General features: G+C 39.1%; 1 protein-coding gene across 3 annotated transcripts in view; it reads right to left on the bottom strand.

Annotated features, from left to right (window-relative positions):
* TMEM67 (transmembrane protein 67) overlaps positions 1-10,135 on the bottom strand; it is a 76,578-nt gene extending 66,443 nt beyond the window's left edge. For 2 of the 3 annotated variants that reach the window (XM_043979074.1, XM_043979073.1), the window contains exons 1-2: positions 9,886-10,135; positions 932-1,017 (exon numbers count right to left, since the gene is read on the bottom strand). In XM_043979074.1, coding sequence (XP_043835009.1) covers positions 932-1,017; positions 9,886-10,123 — 324 coding nt within the window. In that variant the 5' untranslated portion in view covers positions 10,124-10,135. The remainder of the gene's footprint in view (positions 1-931; positions 1,018-9,885) is intronic. The other variant, XM_043979075.1, reaches the window with a different exon arrangement.
* Positions 10,136-16,807: the final 6,672 nt, after the last annotated feature.

Genomic DNA, 16,807 nt, shown 5'->3' on the forward strand with positions numbered 1-16,807 from the left:
CCACAGTGTTTCTTAAAAAGGCTGGAACTCAGCTACAAATTTCCTATGAAGCTGGTTGACTATCATGAAGTTTTTGAATGGTCACTGGAAAAATAATACTGGTGTGACACCATTGTGTATCAGCAACTACTAATTGTTTGTTGTTTCTCTTAATAACTTATTTTATTAGGGTCGATTACTAATGCTATTTAATAGAACCAGTCTTTTGGACAATACAGATTTTCAAGATTTATAACAAACATTTATAATAAGGTAGCAATCACAAAAAAATTCATAGTACCCAAAATATAATTTTTTATTGAAAATAACTCAATATCTCAAACTTTCAAAAGTATGTGCAATATACAGGAGAGTCTTATTTAACTATAATAGTCATTCCATAATCATTCTGGATAACTGAATATTCAACATAGTTGTGATTCACCATATAGTAAAATCACCAATTTTCAAATAATTACAATAAAACAAGACACATTTAACAACACATCAATTTAAATTACATCAACATAACCTAATAGTCCCTTGCTTATTTAAGAAGGTACTTCAGGATCTTTCAGTGACTCAAATTTATTGCTCTGATCATCAATTATTATGGCACAATACTGTGGAATTAAAAGATGTATATAGGTGATTAGGCTAAAACCACTCTAACTAAAGAACATAGTGTTTGCATTTAGAACATGAAAAAAAGAAATTCAATTATTTTAGCTGTTTGCTTAGATTCCAGTTGAAGCAGTAATTCAATATCTAATACAGGTTTCTATTTCAGCCATGGTATGTTTGCACAAAATTTAAAATCTTTTATTGTTCTACCAAAGCTATTTCTGACAAAGTATTGATTCTATGAGAAAGTAAATTTCACAATTAAAAGATACTTAAAAGTTGCATCTAACATTTTCTTACAGTAAAGTTATGAAAAATGGATTCATACCATATTCTCTGGGCACTTTTCACAAATAATAGGTCCACCATTATTAGAAACCATCCTAAATCCAGGAAGACATTTGCATGAAATACCTAAAAAAATTTAAAAAACAAGACTATTTTGCAATACTTGAGACAAAAATAAAAGCCCATAACGGAAAAGTTAATAACTAATCAAATAATCAGTAAAATATCAACACAAACTTTTATTTACACCTTAATGGAACCTCAGAAAGAGGCTCAGAGAGGTCAGGTGACCTACCCTATGAACCTATATAACTTTACATAAGCCCTTTAAAAACTATTTTTACTTATATTACATCTAGGGTGTGACACTAGAGGGAAGTCTATGGGAGAAATCTGACACCTGGGGATGGGAGTGGAGCCCAACCCCTCGATCATGACAACACATCCAGTCCCAGGCAGGTGGAGCCTGAGAAAGAGACCCCCAGAGCCTCTAAATCATCTGCAGAGCCAGTGTCGTCTGGAACTAAGCTCACGGTCTGGTGAGAGGGCTCAGTGGTTGACTAGGGGAGATTACAGGGGTCTCTGCTGGCACTGAGGCAGAATTTGGGCGTTTCACTCCTGCTGGGAACCAAGAAGTAGGCTTGAGTGGTGGTGGCCCAGGTGGGGGAGGGGAGCAGGCTCAATGGAGCTAACAACCACAGCACACAAAGTTTTGCTGTCCGGTTAATTAGCAAGTTGGCCTGGGGTTATCTTCGGACCAGAAAATAGGTCAGGCGGAGGAAGAACCTGACCCCTCCTTAAATACCCCCTTAAACCCCCTGAAGCTTGAGACAGTACATCCTGGAAGCAGTGCCCCACTTTAAGAAGGAGTTAAAAATCAAGTAAAAGACAGGCAAGATGAACAGACAAAGATGCAGACCATAGAAATTTTCTTTAGTGACAAGGAAGATAGAGGTGCACCCTCAGAAGATGATAGCATCCAAAGCTTCCAAGAAAAATATGAATTGGTCTCAGGCCATAGAAGCTCTCAAAAAGGACTTTGAAGATAGAGTAAGAGAGGTAGAGGAAATAATGGAAAGAGAAATGAGAGTGATGAAGAAATCTGATACCTTAGCTTAGCTAATTCATTTGGATGAAGGCGTGAATACCAAAGACATAAGGTAAGGAAGAATAGTTAAATATACTGGATAAAAGAGTGAAGATGTAAAATGATCTCAATAATCCAGAGTAACTTCATCTAATAAGATGAAATTTAATGAGAGCAAATGTACAGCTATACACTTCAATTAAAAATTCGGAACTCTGCCCAGGAAGTCAGTAAACTGTGCCTACCCTTTGATACAGTGGGTGAACTCCTAAAAGTAGATCCCAAAGAGGTCTAAGACAAGGCTTCTTAACCTTTTTCAACTCTTGACCCCTTTTTGCCTAAGAAATTTTTACATGACCCTGGGTATATAGGTATATAAACTACATATATGTAACCTTTCACTATTGCCAAATTTTTATTGACTTCCATATTCAGTTATGGGATCATGACCCATAGTTTAAGAAGCTTTGGTCTAAGACAAAGGAATGGACTCAGATTACACAAATTTTTTTTTTTTTTGGCAGGGCAATGGGGGTTAAGTGACTTGCCCAGGGTCACAAAGCTGGTAAGTGTCAAGTGTCTGAGGCCAGATTTGAACTCAGGTACTCCTGAATCCAGGGCCAATGCTTTATCCACTGTGCCACCTAGATGCCCCTACACAAATATTTAAAACAGCGCTTTGTTTTTTGTTACTTGTCAATTGGGAAATGGCTACTGAAACTACAGTATAAAAATGTAATGGAATATTACTATGAGATAGAAGTGATTAATATGATGGATTGTATGAATTGATACAGAATGAATTGAGCAGAACCAGATTACTTTATACAGTGATCACTATAAAGGAAATGTAAAGGAAAATAACTTTGAACTTAACTTCAGAAATCTAATCAAAGCAATGACCAATAATGACTCTACAAGACTGATGAAGAAACATGTTTCTCATTTCTTGGCAGAGAGGTGATAAACTATAGGTGCAGACTGCCCTGGGTGTTGATTTGTTCTGTTTAATCATACTTATTTGTTAGAAGAAAGGACTACAATAAGGGTGTGGGAGGGAGGAGACTTAATAGGTAGTGAGAGTAATCCCTCCAAAAAATGTTAATGAAACACTTAATAGAGGACAGAAGGAAGTTAAGGAAGGAACATAGACCAACTGTGCTATCATGTTAAATTTAATATGTATTTTATAAAAAACAAATGTACTAACAGAATTCCAGCTTCATATACAATCTTCTCTTCTGTTCTTTATAGATTGAAATGTCCATATCTGTTAAGTTCATACTAAAAAAGGGAAAAAGGGGTGGCTAAGTGGCACAGTGGATAAAGCACCGGCCCTGGATTCAGGAGTACCTGAGTTCAAATCTTGCCTCAGACACTTGACACTTACTAGCTGTGTGACCCTGGGCAAGGCACTTAACCCCCATTGCCCTGCCAAAAAAAAAAAAAAAAGGAAAAAAATGTAAAGATATCTGAGAGAGAGGAATCAAGATCCTTAAGGAGATAGGAGATAGAAAGGATAACTCTACAGGAGGAATGGATGAAAGGAGCAAAGCATTAGGGTATGTAGCTGATGTAAAAAAAATATCAATAAAATTTCATTTTAACTTTTTTAAAGAATGCAAAAGGGCCAGGACCAAAACCACAGGTAGAATAATTAGATTTTAGAAGAACTAGTATTAACACTACTTCTAAGACAAAAGCAAAGAGCAAAGTAAGAATGCTGAGTTTGGAGAATGATGGGAACTGAGGGAGTTTCTAGTAGATAGTCTCCATCTCTGTAGTATAATCAAGTCACTGTATATAACTGTGGCGGGGAAGGGGAAGGTGGACAGGCAAAGCTAGTTTAGTAAGAAGAGGAAAAGTTTTGAAATGGCTATAAAGAATGATATGCAGAATCAAGAGAGTGACACAATCTTAACTGTTTTAGGAAGATTAATCTAACAGAGGTTAGAGTATGAACTGAAAGAGAATATGTGTTAAACTGAGAGAATCAAGCAGTCCCAGTTAAAGGTAATGACCACCTAGATTAGGGTATCAGCAATGGGGATGGAAAGGAAGTGATACTGCTATAAGATGTTATGGAAGAACGTGTTTGAATTTCATGATCATTTTAAAATTAATGAAAGCAGCCTAAATTAGAGTGGATCCTTGACCCAAATCAGGTCTATCTGAATATAAATTAAAAATTAGTCGTCATAATCGAAGAACATCATTTTTAAAAAGTAACCTCACTTTAGATAAACTTTAAAGAAAAACACTTTCAAAATAAGGAAATTGAGGTAGACAAAAGAAGGAGGAAGGGTACTGGTAGTGTAGTCATTGTATTCGAGTGTGGTTTTTCTTTAAGTATTCTATCTTACATAATAGTACTGCAGCTTGAGAAGACAGAATTTGACTGAAAGTTCCAAAGAAACTATTCTTAGCACCAAACACGGAGTCTTGCATACAATCGGTGTTTCATAAATGTTTCTTGACTTTGAACAGTGAATATTTCAAAGCATCATCATCACTACCATATGCAATACTTTTCCAAATAATTTTTAACATCAGACAATGAAATATTAACAACCTAGAATTGAAGGGCTGTCCTATGAAAGAGGGATTATTTTTCTTCCCCTTTCATAGCCAATCACCTAGAAAAAGTTGTCTAACTTTATTGCCTCTACTCGTAGTCACCACTGCCATCTGGCTTCATTCCCCCCCCCCCCCCCACTTGATTGAAACCAACCTCTTTATGATCAAATTCAATAGCCTTTTCTTGGTCTCCTCCTTCTTCACCTCTCTGAAATGTTTGATACGCCTGGACTTCCCTTCTGTGGGGACCAATTTTTAATTGGGGAGTGCTAGCTAAGCGGCTCGCCGCAATATTGGGGCAAGGAAGGAAACCGGCAGCCTCCCTCAAAACAGAACAAGATTTATTTTAACAAGAACGAACTTAAAAAACAAAAAAAACAAAAACAGGATCAGTAGGATTAAGGCAAAGGAAATAAAAATGGGGAAAGGGAAATTATAATACCTGAAAAATACCACCACCCAGGAATCAGCAGAAAATACACAGCAGAATACCTGCTGATTTCCAGCTTCCACCTAGAATTCTCCTCCCCAAACCTAGAAACACCCCACACAGTCCCAGCCAATGGGATGGCCGCTCTGACAGTCATATGACTGCCCTCACTAGGATTCCAATCATTATAATTTTGCCAGGCCCATATAGGCGTCAGGGAGTGTTGATGACAAGAGGTGCCAGAGCCCTGGCAATGGCTATAACCAGTGGGTGAAGCACCTCCTGGCCTTCAGAGCCCCAGGCCAGTATGCGCTGAGGCATAAAAACCTCAAATAACAATTAATTCTTTACACTTCCTTCTTACTATTTATTCTCTACAACTTGGGTTTTCACTATTCTGTCATGGTTCTCTTCCTACCTATCTGACTAATCTTCCTTATGCTTCTTTGCTGGATCATCCAAGTCCCATTCCGACTTGTGTTTATGCCCCAAGGGTTTATCCTAATCCTTTTTTTTTTTTTTTTGTGAGGCAATTGGGGTTAAGTGACTTGCCCAGGGTCACACAGCTAGTAAGTGTTAAGTGTCTGAGGCCGGATTTGAACTCAGGTACTCCTGAATCCAGGGCTGGTGCTCTATCCACTGCATCACCTAGCTGCCCCTATCCTAATCCTTTTTATCTCTTTATACTTTCTCAATAATTTAGGAGCAGCTAGGCAGCATAGTGGATAGAGTGTTGAGCCTAAAGTTAGGAATATCTTTCTTTTATGTCTCTTTGTGACCCCATGGACCATAGCACTTTTAAGGTTTTCTATCCTCCACTGTCCAGGTTCATGTTTGCTGTTTCTATGATACTATCTAACCATCTCTTCCTCTATTTTCTCCTTTTCCTTTCTCCTTCAATCTTTCCCAACATCAGGGTCTTTTGCAATGAGTCTCTTTTCATTTTGTGACCAAACTACTTAAGATTCAGTTTCAGTAACTGACCTTCCACTGAATAGCCTGAATAAATTTCTTTAAATAAAAAAAAAATCTTTAAGTATTGACTGATTTGACTTCCTTTCTGTTCAAGGGACTCTCAGAAGTCTTCTCTAGCACCACAATTCAAAAGCATCAATTTTGCAGAGCTTAGCTTTCTTTACAATCCAACTATCACAGCCATACATTCCTATTAGAAAAACCATAGCTTTGAATATACAGACCTTTGTCAGCAAGGTGATGTCTCTGGTTTTTTAGTATGCTATCCAGATTTGCCAAAGCTTTCCTTCCAAGGAGCAAGTATCTTTTAATTTCATGGCTGCAATCACTGTCTGCAGTGATCTTTGAGCCCAAGATATAAAATTTGACACTTCTTCCATTTCTTCTTCTATTTGCCAGGAAGTGATGGGAGCAGTTGCTGAGATCTTAGTTGTTTTGATCTTAAGCTTCAAGAAAGTTTTTATACTCTCCTCTTTTACCTTCATCTCTAAGAAGCTTCTTAATCCCTTTCCACTTTCTGCAATCAGAGTGGTATCATCTGCATATCTGAGATTGTTGTTATTTCTCCCAGCAACCTTAATTCCAACTTTTGATTCATCCAGGCTAGCATTTGACATGATGTACTCTGCATATAAATTAAATAATAAGGTGACAACATGCAACCTTGTGATACTCCTTTTCCAATCTTAAACCAATCTGTTGTTCCATGTTTGATTCTGTTGATTCTTAGCCCAAATACAAGTTCCTCAGGAGACAAGTAAGATGATCTGGTACTCCCATCTCTTTGAGGACTTGCCAAATTTTGTTGTGATCCAAAAAATCAAAGGCTTTAGTGTAGTCAATAAAGTAAAAGGTTGGTTTTGGAACTCCCTTGCTTTCGCCATAATCCAGCAAATGTTAGCAATTTGGCCTCTAATTCCTCTGCCTCTCTGAAAACCAGCTTGTTCTTCTGAATTCTCAGTTCACATATTGCTAAAGCCTAGCTTGCATAATCTTAAACATAACCTTGCTGGTGGGTGAAATGAACACAACTGCTCTGTAAGTTGCACATTCCCTGGCATTGCCTTTCTTTAGGATTGGTACATAAACTCATCTTTCCCACACCTGTGGCCACTGTTATGTTTTCCAGATTTGCTAGCATATTGAATAAGACACTTCAACAACAACATTTTCTTTTTAGGGCTTTAAATAGTTCAGCTGCAATTCCATTACCTCCACTAGCCTTATAGTTAGCAATGCTTCCTAAAGCCTACTTGCCTTCATTCTCCAGAATATCTGGCTTTAGATCAGTAGCCATATTATCACGATTATCAGTGATGTTAAGATCTTTCTTGATAAATTCTTTTGTGTATTCTTGCCACCTCTTCTTAATCTCTTCCACTTCCTATAAATACCTACTATTTTTGTCTTTTGTCATGACCATTTTTGCACAAAAATTTCCATTGCTGTTTCTAATTTTCTTGTTTGTTTTTTTCTTTCAGGGCAATGAGGGTTAAGTGACTTTTCCAGGGTCACAAGATTATTAAGTGCCAAGTGTCTGAGGCAGAATGTGAACTCAGGTTCTCCTGAATCCAGGGCCAGTGCTTTATCCACTGAGCCACCTAGCTGCCCCTGTTTCTAATTTTCTTAAAGAAATCTCTTGTCTTTCCCATTCTATTGTTTTCTTCTATTTCTTTGCACTGGCCATTTAAGAAAATCTTTATTCTCTTTGCTAGCCCCTGGAATTTTTCATTCAGTTAAGCCTATCTTTCCCTTTCTCTTTTCCCATTCTTTCTCTCAACTATTTGTAAGGCCTCATCAGTCAGCCATTTTTTATTTCTTGCTCCTTTTTTTCTGTGGAATAGTTTTTGTCATTGCCTCCTGTATAATATTTTGAGCCTCTGTTCACACTTCTTCAGGCACTCTATCTACCAAGCCTAATCCCTTAAATCTATTCATCACCTCCACTTCATATTCATAAGGGACATTATTTAGGTCATACCTATGTGGTCTGATGGTTTTTCCAACTTTTTTCAATTTAAGTCTGAATTTTATAATTAGAAATAATTGAATTTTGGAGTTAGAAATACTTGAGTTCAAATCTAGCCTCAGACACAGTTACTCGCTGTGTGACCCTGGGCAAGTAATTTAACTTCTGTTTTTCTCTGTTTCCTCATCTTTAAAATAGGAATAATAGCAGCACCTAGCTCCCAGGATTGTTATAAGGATCAAATGAGATGACAACTGTAAAGCACTTAGCACAGTGCCTGGAACATAGTAAATGCTATAAAAATGTTAGTTATCATTTAATATCATTAATATGGTATACTATTGATATTACTATTAATTGTATTATTATCTGATTTCCAGCTCAGTGCTTCCATTCTGCCACTATCACTTTTAATCACCTTGGGCAAATTAAACTGAGTGTCCAAGGCTCCTCTTTAAAAAAAAAAAGTATCATATCTGTTAATTACTGGATATTGAACCTATAATCAAAGTAAATAATTTGCAAATAATGTCAGGGTTGTACTATAGCAACCTATTGTGTTAAGAAAACAGGCTAAGGTAAAGTTGAGACAGAGGAAAATGCACTAGATCCAGTTTAAGGTTCTGTTTTTAACTCTGATCTTGGGAAAGTTGCTTAAACTTTGAAGAGTCAGTTTCCTAATCTCTGAGGATTCTTTTAGCTCTAAATCTATGATCTTATGATGGTGTCAAGAGAAGATTAAGAGTTATCATTTATCAGTAAGTTATGGAGTATTTATTAAGCATTTATTTTGTGCTAGGCACTACACTAAACACTGGGAATACAAAGAAAGGCTTCCTTCCCTTAAAAAGCTCACATTCCAAGAAGGGGAAACAACAGGCAAACAACTATGTAAACATAAAATCTATACAGTATAAATGGGAGATAATCTCAGAGATAAAGGGGTTGGCAGGGGGAAGGAAATCAGGAAATCTTTCTTGTAGAAGGTAGGATTATTGTTGTTTTAGAGGAAATTAAAAGAAACTAGAAGAATGAGATAATAAGGTGTGGCATTCCAGGCAAGGAATATATACAGCCAGTGAAGAAAAGCAAGGAATCAGAAGGTGGAGTGCCCTGGCCACAAAGGTGTTCTTTTAAAAGTAAGTTGATAGTGATATATAAAATGCTTGGAATAGCTGATTATAACAAATTGTCATCAGGATGACCCTGGTCTTCTTGATATTGATGTCACTGTATTTTGTAGAGGAAAAGATGTAGCCACAGTTTCTGGCACTGGCTGATTTTGACCATGCTATGTGTAAACCGGGGTAACTGGAAAGAGTCAGGTTGTGTCAGTCGAGTTTTAAATACAGCCTCAGACAGATACTAGCTGTGTGACCCTGGGCAAGTCCCTTAAACCTGTTTGCCTCAGTTCTTCATCAAAATGAGCTGGAGAAGGAAATGGCAAATCACTACAGTATCTTTGCCAAGAAAACCCTAAATGGGGTCACTCAGGGTCGTACACGAGTGAACAACAAAAATGCGGAGATCAAATTTCAGTCTGCCCCCCTGGACAATAAAACTATTTCTCCACTTACCATTTTCACTTTTCAAGAGAATCTTAGTCTTTTTTTTTTTTTATTTTTAAGAGAACATTCACTCTCTCAACAGTTCAAGTGTCTTTCCCGTCCTTAAACCGCACAGAATGAGTAGACTGAAGGTCTGGGTTTCATTGTGCTTGGGGGAGGGAGATGGGGAGATGCCCAGGATGAAGCAGAGAACAAGAGTAGACAGCTCCTCTCCCCCTCCCCCCTTTAAACCAGGGCGAATTATTCACCCGCACGAATAGGCAGCAAAATAAAGCCAGAATAAGCAATACTCATCTGTGAACCTCTGAACCTCCGAACCTGCTCCGGCAGCGGGAGGGGTTGGAGGGTAGGCCCGGACCCCAGTTCTTTGGAGGCTCCCCGCTCTCACCTCTGGAGTCCCGCGTCTGGTTCGCTCCGCACTGGGCGCAGGACAGGGAGGAGACATCAAAGTACTGGTACTGGTCGCACGTCTCCGGCCGCCGGAAAGGCAGCGAGAAGCTCTGGGCCGCCGAGAACCCGGGGAGCACCAACGCCACGAGTACAGCCAAGGCCGCCGGGGTACCTGGCCGCCTCCGAGCCCAGACCACAGCCATTACGGCCCGTGGCCCACGCTCAGCCGTCGCCATGGTACTGACAACCAGGGCTACAGCCTTTCGGGCCCATCATGCCCTGCGGCTAAGTCGCCCAGCTGATTGGCCGGCTCCACGCCGCGCCCCCTAGCCCTCCGCCCACACAAGCGGTTCTTTTAAAATAGAGAGTGAGGCGGGAAAGGGTGGAGGGAGTGGAGCTGGATGCGGTTGCTAGGTTACCAGAGTCGGCACGGAGCTCACCTGTCTGTCCCTCCAGAAGAGAGCCCTTGGAGCGCCAGGCGTATCCGAGAAGGTGCCGGTGTTGGGACGGTCATTTTCCAGTCCTGCCTTCTAATGCCCTTCTGTTGGTTTTATCTCCAATTTGTCCTGTACATAGCGTGTTTGTACGTAGTTGTCTGTGTGTTGTCTCTCCCTTTAGACATTTTTGCGTTTCTATCAGCACTTATCACAGTGCCTGGCACATAATAGGTACTTAATAAATTCACACACACACCGTCCCAGGGACATAGCTTATATTACTGTACAAAATCTGTTATGTATTTGGCCTTCATGGCTTGGGTTATTTTTATCTTTAAAGTTGTCTTCATGGGGGGCAGCTAGGTGGCACAGTGGATAAAGCACCAGCCCTAGATTCAGGAGGACCTGAGTTCAAGTGTGGCCTCAGACACTTGATACTAACTAGCTGTGTGACCCAGGGCAAGTCACTTAACCCTTATTGCCCCACAAACAAATAAAGTTGTCTTCACTTATCTAATTGTCATAATACTATTCATTATGCTAATTATTTTCCTATTGGTGAAACAGCCTTTAATGAATGTTTTGTTTTCATCTAACTTGGTGATAATGAAGAACTTTTTCATATATTATTTTGTTATCTTTTCCAAAACTTAATTTAATATTTTTATGCCAATGTTTATTGTGGTATTGCTCTGAAATTATTCTCTCCTTCATCCATTTAACGCTTGGAAATTAAGACTACATTTGGGGGCAACTAGGTGGCACAGTGGATAAAGCACTGGCCCTGGATTCAGGAGGACCTGAGTTCAAATACAGCCTCAAACACTTGACACTTACTAGCTGTGTGACCTTAGGGCAAATCACTTAACCCTCATTGCCCTGCTCCCCCCAAAATTCTTTTTAAAAGACTACATTTGTCTTACAATAAAGAACTTGCTAAAGTGTCGTCTTTCTTTGTGAAAACAATATATACATCATGGTGATGTATTCCTTAAATGTCCGATAGCTTCTCCCAAGCTTGCACGGACTTTGGCCTAACCATTAATCTTAAAAAGACGAAAGTCATGTGTCAGAGTGCTATGTTGCCTCCATTGATACACATCGGTAGCTACCAGTTGGATGTCGTAAGCCAATTCTTGGCTCTATTGTCAGTGACAATTTGTCACTTGATTCTGAGATCAATCAGAGGATGAGGAAAGCTACTTCAACCATGGCTAAGCTTGCCAAGCCTGTCTGGACAAACAGTAAACTGACAAGATGAACCAAATTTGCTGTCTGTAGAGCATGCGTCCTGAGTACCTTACTGTATGGCAGAGAAACATGGACTATGTATACTAGACAAGAGAAGAAGCTTAACAGCTTCCACATGCGCTGCCTTCGGGGCATCCTTGGCATATCTTGGTTAGATAGGATTACCAACACAGAAGTGCTCCCACGCTTGCAACTTCTGAGCATATACATGCTACTGAAACAAAGACAGCTGCTCTGGCTCGGTCTTGTGCACTGCATGCAAGATGAGTGCATTCCTAAAGACCTACTATATGGCGAGTTAGCCTCAGGCCAAAGACCTGCTGGACGCCCCCAGCTTTGCTACAGAGAGGTATGCAAGCAAGACTTGAGGGCTCTGGGAATAAACATCAGCAGCTGGGCCAAGGACCTGGAGTTCAATACTCAGGAGCAATTTGCATGCAGCTGAGATGGGCCTTCAAGCTTGGGAGGAAGAAAAACGAATGAGACAAAGGAACCAACGGGCAACAGGGAAAGAAGTTTTCCGATGTCCTTTGCAGCAGGAGCTGCAGCTCTGGTATTGGACTGCACATCCACACTGTGGCCTGTGGCTCTTCAAGGCGCTGGTCCATGGTCGTCCGCGACTGGTGGAAGCCTACTTCTACTACTGATAGAATTCACTTTGTAAATCCATCTGTACCTAGGTTTTTTTTAAATCTATGGTAGTTCCCTTATATTTTGGTCAATTTCTTTTTCTGAGATTGGATAATTTTGATTTTTGATTGCCTGTTTCCTATATTTTTTAATCTATTTATTCATAGCAGTTTCCAAACTTTTCCTTTTAACTCTCTACATTTGTTGTAAATTCCCCCTTTTCATTTTTCATGTTGTGAGTCAAAGTTTGCCCTCATTCTTTTAAAATCAAATTTACTAATGGTTTATCAATATTAAAAACTCAGTCCTTTATTTTATTATTTCAATAGTTCTTTTAAATTATTTTATTACATCTTTAGTTTTCAAAACATCTTTTTTTTTCTCATTTTGAGACTATTAATTTGCTAGTTTCCTAGGTTCTTAAATTGTATGTTTAATTCATGAATCATGCCTTTCAATACTTTGTTAATATTTTGGGAAAATGTGGGCAGGGTATTGTTAGTGTGGCAGTGTGTACCACTTGCTATTCTAGTCATCTTCATTAAGAGGAGATGCATACACATAGATACATACACTCACACCCACAGGGGCATGCATATATGTGTGCCGAAACACCTTATACCTCCAACATTGGCAAGACTATTGATCATAGATTGTTGAGCTATAAAGAACCTTAAAAGTCATCCAGACTAACCCCTCATTTTGAATACAAAAGAACTAAGGCCCAGAGAACCCAAATGAGCTTCAGCCTGTCTGGCATATAATAGATGCTTAATAAATGCTTGCTTCCTTGACTTGTTGCACAGATAACAAAGTGACAGAAATGGGATTTGAATCCTCATCCATTAACACCAGATCAGGGACCCCTTCTCAGAATAATGTCTTTAAGTACAGAATTTAAAATGCATGGGATAATAAATAAAACCCATTTTATTGAAATACAGTTATCAAAATATTTTTAAAAACAGGTTCACAGACTGATGAGCATTCTGGAGAGCAATTTGGAATTATGCCCAAAGGGCTATAAAGCTGTGCATACCCTTTGACCCAGAAATACCACTTTTGGGTCTTTTTCCCAAAGAGAACATAAAAAAGGGAAAAGGACCCACATGTACAAAAATATTTATAGCTGCTCTTTTTGTGGTGACAAGGAATTGAAAATTGGGGGGATGTCCATCAATTGGGAATGGCTGAACAAGTTGTGGTATATGAATGTAATGGAATTCTATTGTGCTGTAAGAAACGATGAGCAGGAGGATTTCAGAGAAACCTGGAAGGACTTGCATGAATTGATGATGAGTGAAATGAGCAGAACCAGAAGAACATTATGCACAGTATCATTAACATTATGTGTTGATCAACTGTGATAGACTAGATTCTTCTCACCAATACAATGGTATAAGAAAGTTCCAAAGGACTCATGATGGAAAAGGCTCTCCAATTCCAGAAGAAAAAAAAAAGAACTGTGAAATATGGATGCTGATTGAACCATACTATTTCTTTTGTTTTGGTGCTGTTGTTTTTCTTTTTTGAGGTTTTTCCTTATTGCTCTGATTCTACTCTTATAACATGACTAATGCAGAAATAGGTTTGATGTTATCATATACATATATATATATATATATATATATATATATAAAACCTATATCAGATTACCTGCTGTCTAGGGGAGGGGGGAGAGAGGGGAGGGAGGGAGAAAAATTTTAAATTGGAAATCTTATATAAACTAATGTTGAAAACTAAAAAAAATAGGTTCCCAGGTCCTAGATTAGAACCTGAGTAAGAACCCCTGCTCTAGGTTCTGGTGTAGTGGTAGAAATGGCATCAGACCATAGAACAGAAGTGTATTAGTCCTGGTTCTTTCACTTACAAGCTTTGTGACCCTGGGCCAGGAAGAAGGGAAACAGTCTGGGATGTGGAATTCGAGCTCAATCCAATTCAACAAGCATTAGTAAAGTACTTACTACATGGCAAAGATCCTAGAGTGGTTTGCCATTTCCTTCTCCAGCTCATTTTACAGATTAGTAAACTGAGCCAAACATGGATAAATGACTTGCCAAGGATCACAGCTAGTAAGTGAATGAGGCCAGGTTTGAACTTAAAGAAGATGAATCTTCCTGACTCCAGGCCCGATACCTTATCCACTTTGCCACCTAGCTGTCCCACTTTAAGGGACTCATTCTACTTGGTAGTATAACATATTAAAAGATAAGTGCATGTATCATCCTTGGAAGAGGAGGAGGAACACTAGGAATTATAGGGGTCAATAACAAGATATGAAATGAATTATCTTGAAAGATGTCGGGTCATCATTCTATTCTTTGCCACTCGACTGGGCATTGGTTCTCTAATTTCCACCGAGCTTGTTCCTCCTAGATCTCTACTGTGTATCTGTGATGGGCATGTGGTTTCTGAACTCTGCTACCAGCTTCTGGGTTTCATCTCTTCAGGACCAAATTCTGGCAACATCAGCTCATATCTGCTAAGGTACAATGACTAGAAGCTTATAAGGTCAGCTTAACCCTTTATATCAAGATACTGGGCAAGTCACTTAGCCCCAATTGCCTCACAAAAAGAAAAAGAAAAAAGATACTATTAGGAGATAACTGGTTTTCCAGAGCTAAGGCCCAGCAAGCAAGCTGGGCCCTGAGCTTGGTATAACAACAATCCTTTGCACTCAACCTCTAGATGATCCCAGCCCCAACAAAATCCCAGAATTGTTTTACATAATTATTATTATAGCCAGCAACAGGTGTTCTCTGAACTTGCACAAGCACTCAATAAGCTCAGATAAGTTCCAGTCATGAAGCCCTGCCACAAATCAAACTTTTCTCATTGTTGCGTTTGCCCCTCATTGTCAAGGCTACAGCTCACTTGTGAAGCCATTGGTATAAGTATTGAGATCTGTCCACACTAAAGGAGGTTCCCCCACTGTGGGTAGGAGGAGGCAGCACATGTGTCTAATTTCCCTCCTTGCTTACAAGCCGCTGCCCTCACTGAAATTAAACTTCTGTTTGATTCCTGATTCTCCTGTCTCTAGCCTATTCTCTTCAGCTCCTACCACAGGTTAGAGGCCAGTCTGATCCAACTGACAAGTCATAGCAAGAGGCTATGTACCAACACAATATATAAAATATAGGCAGAATCTGGTGTTAGGTAGATCAAAGACAACAATGTTATATTTTTTGCTTATCTTTTATTCTGGCTTATATTCATTTGTATGCCAAGCAAAAAGGGATCTTTGGAATTCTTAGCCATAAGTCAGATAGTTGTCTAAGACAAAGGAACCTAATTCAGGTTCAAACATAAAAAATTAAAGAAATTACTTTCTTGGCCTGGGGACATTCTTCTAGGATTTAAAAAAAAATTTTGTGTTGTTATGGACAGCTAGAAATGGAGGCATAGTCATTGTCCTCCTCCTGCTTAGCCTAAAATCCTACCTTTATTATCTACAAGTGTAAATGGTAGTTTGGGATTCCATGCCATGTTTTGGCCAACAAATAACCCAATTGTCTCCCTACACTTGGATAATTCCAGTGCAGGTAATGCAGAGAGAGTATAGGACAGTTATGCAGTATAGGGACTGGATGGCCAGCGAGGAAAGTAGGGCAATTGGCTTGCATCACCAGCTCCATCTAGTCTCTTTTAGTTTTGCTTCTGAGCTACCCCTCACTGGGTACCTTCTTCCCCTTTGCCCACCCTTTCCCTTTCCTTTTGTTTGCTGTCATCCCCCATTATATTGTAAACTCCTAGAAGGCTAGGACTCTTCCTTTCTTATTTGTATTTATGTCATTATCATTTAGCACAGTACCTGGGATGTACTAAGTGTTTAATAAACATTTATTGATTGACTAAAAGTAGAAATTATGAAGGAAAAGTGGTATAACAGATGTCATTGAAGACATTTTTTGAGGAAGAAAGAAGATAGGCTTGTCAAGTAAGTGGCCAGAGTAAAAGATAACCATCAAAAGCCTGTATCTTCATCTTAAGAGAAATCAAGGAAGGCTTCCCACATGTTGGTTGGACCCCATCTGGCAAACTTATCTTAGGACATAGAAATGAGTCACACAGAATGCACAGGCCTGTATGAGTAGCAATCTGCATCAGTGGAGGAAATGACCACATTGTTGAGATTACAAATCCATTTTCTTTTATTTTCTTTAAACTAATAAGTCCTCCAGATGGCTAATAAATGAAATACATCAGTGGGAGTTCATGAGCCAGGGTTGGCTCATGTAGATATTAACTAATAGTGTGACTTAAACTTGGGGTAACTTTCAGGGGCCCTACAAAATTGTTTTACAAAGTGGTTGGACCAAATCATAGTTTCTGAAGCAATGTATTTGTGTGCCTATTGTGCTAGCAACAATAAAATCTCTTTGCCATTTAGATTGCTATGAAGTAATATGATAGCGTTACTTTGATTCTTATTTCTATTGTAAAAATGGCTATCTTAGTCCCTTCTGCCTGAAAGCCAAGGGTGTTACATTTCACCTCTCCAGCATTCTCAGGTACCCTTAAGGGGATATGGGGGTGTCTGAGGTCTCTGCAAATTGTTCCAGCCCTTACCAATTGTATTCCCTCTAATTGTATGGGTGGTCA

This window comes from Dromiciops gliroides, chromosome 1, assembly GCF_019393635.1.
Source record: "Dromiciops gliroides isolate mDroGli1 chromosome 1, mDroGli1.pri, whole genome shotgun sequence".
Classification (NCBI taxonomy): Eukaryota; Metazoa; Chordata; class Mammalia; order Microbiotheria; family Microbiotheriidae; genus Dromiciops; species Dromiciops gliroides.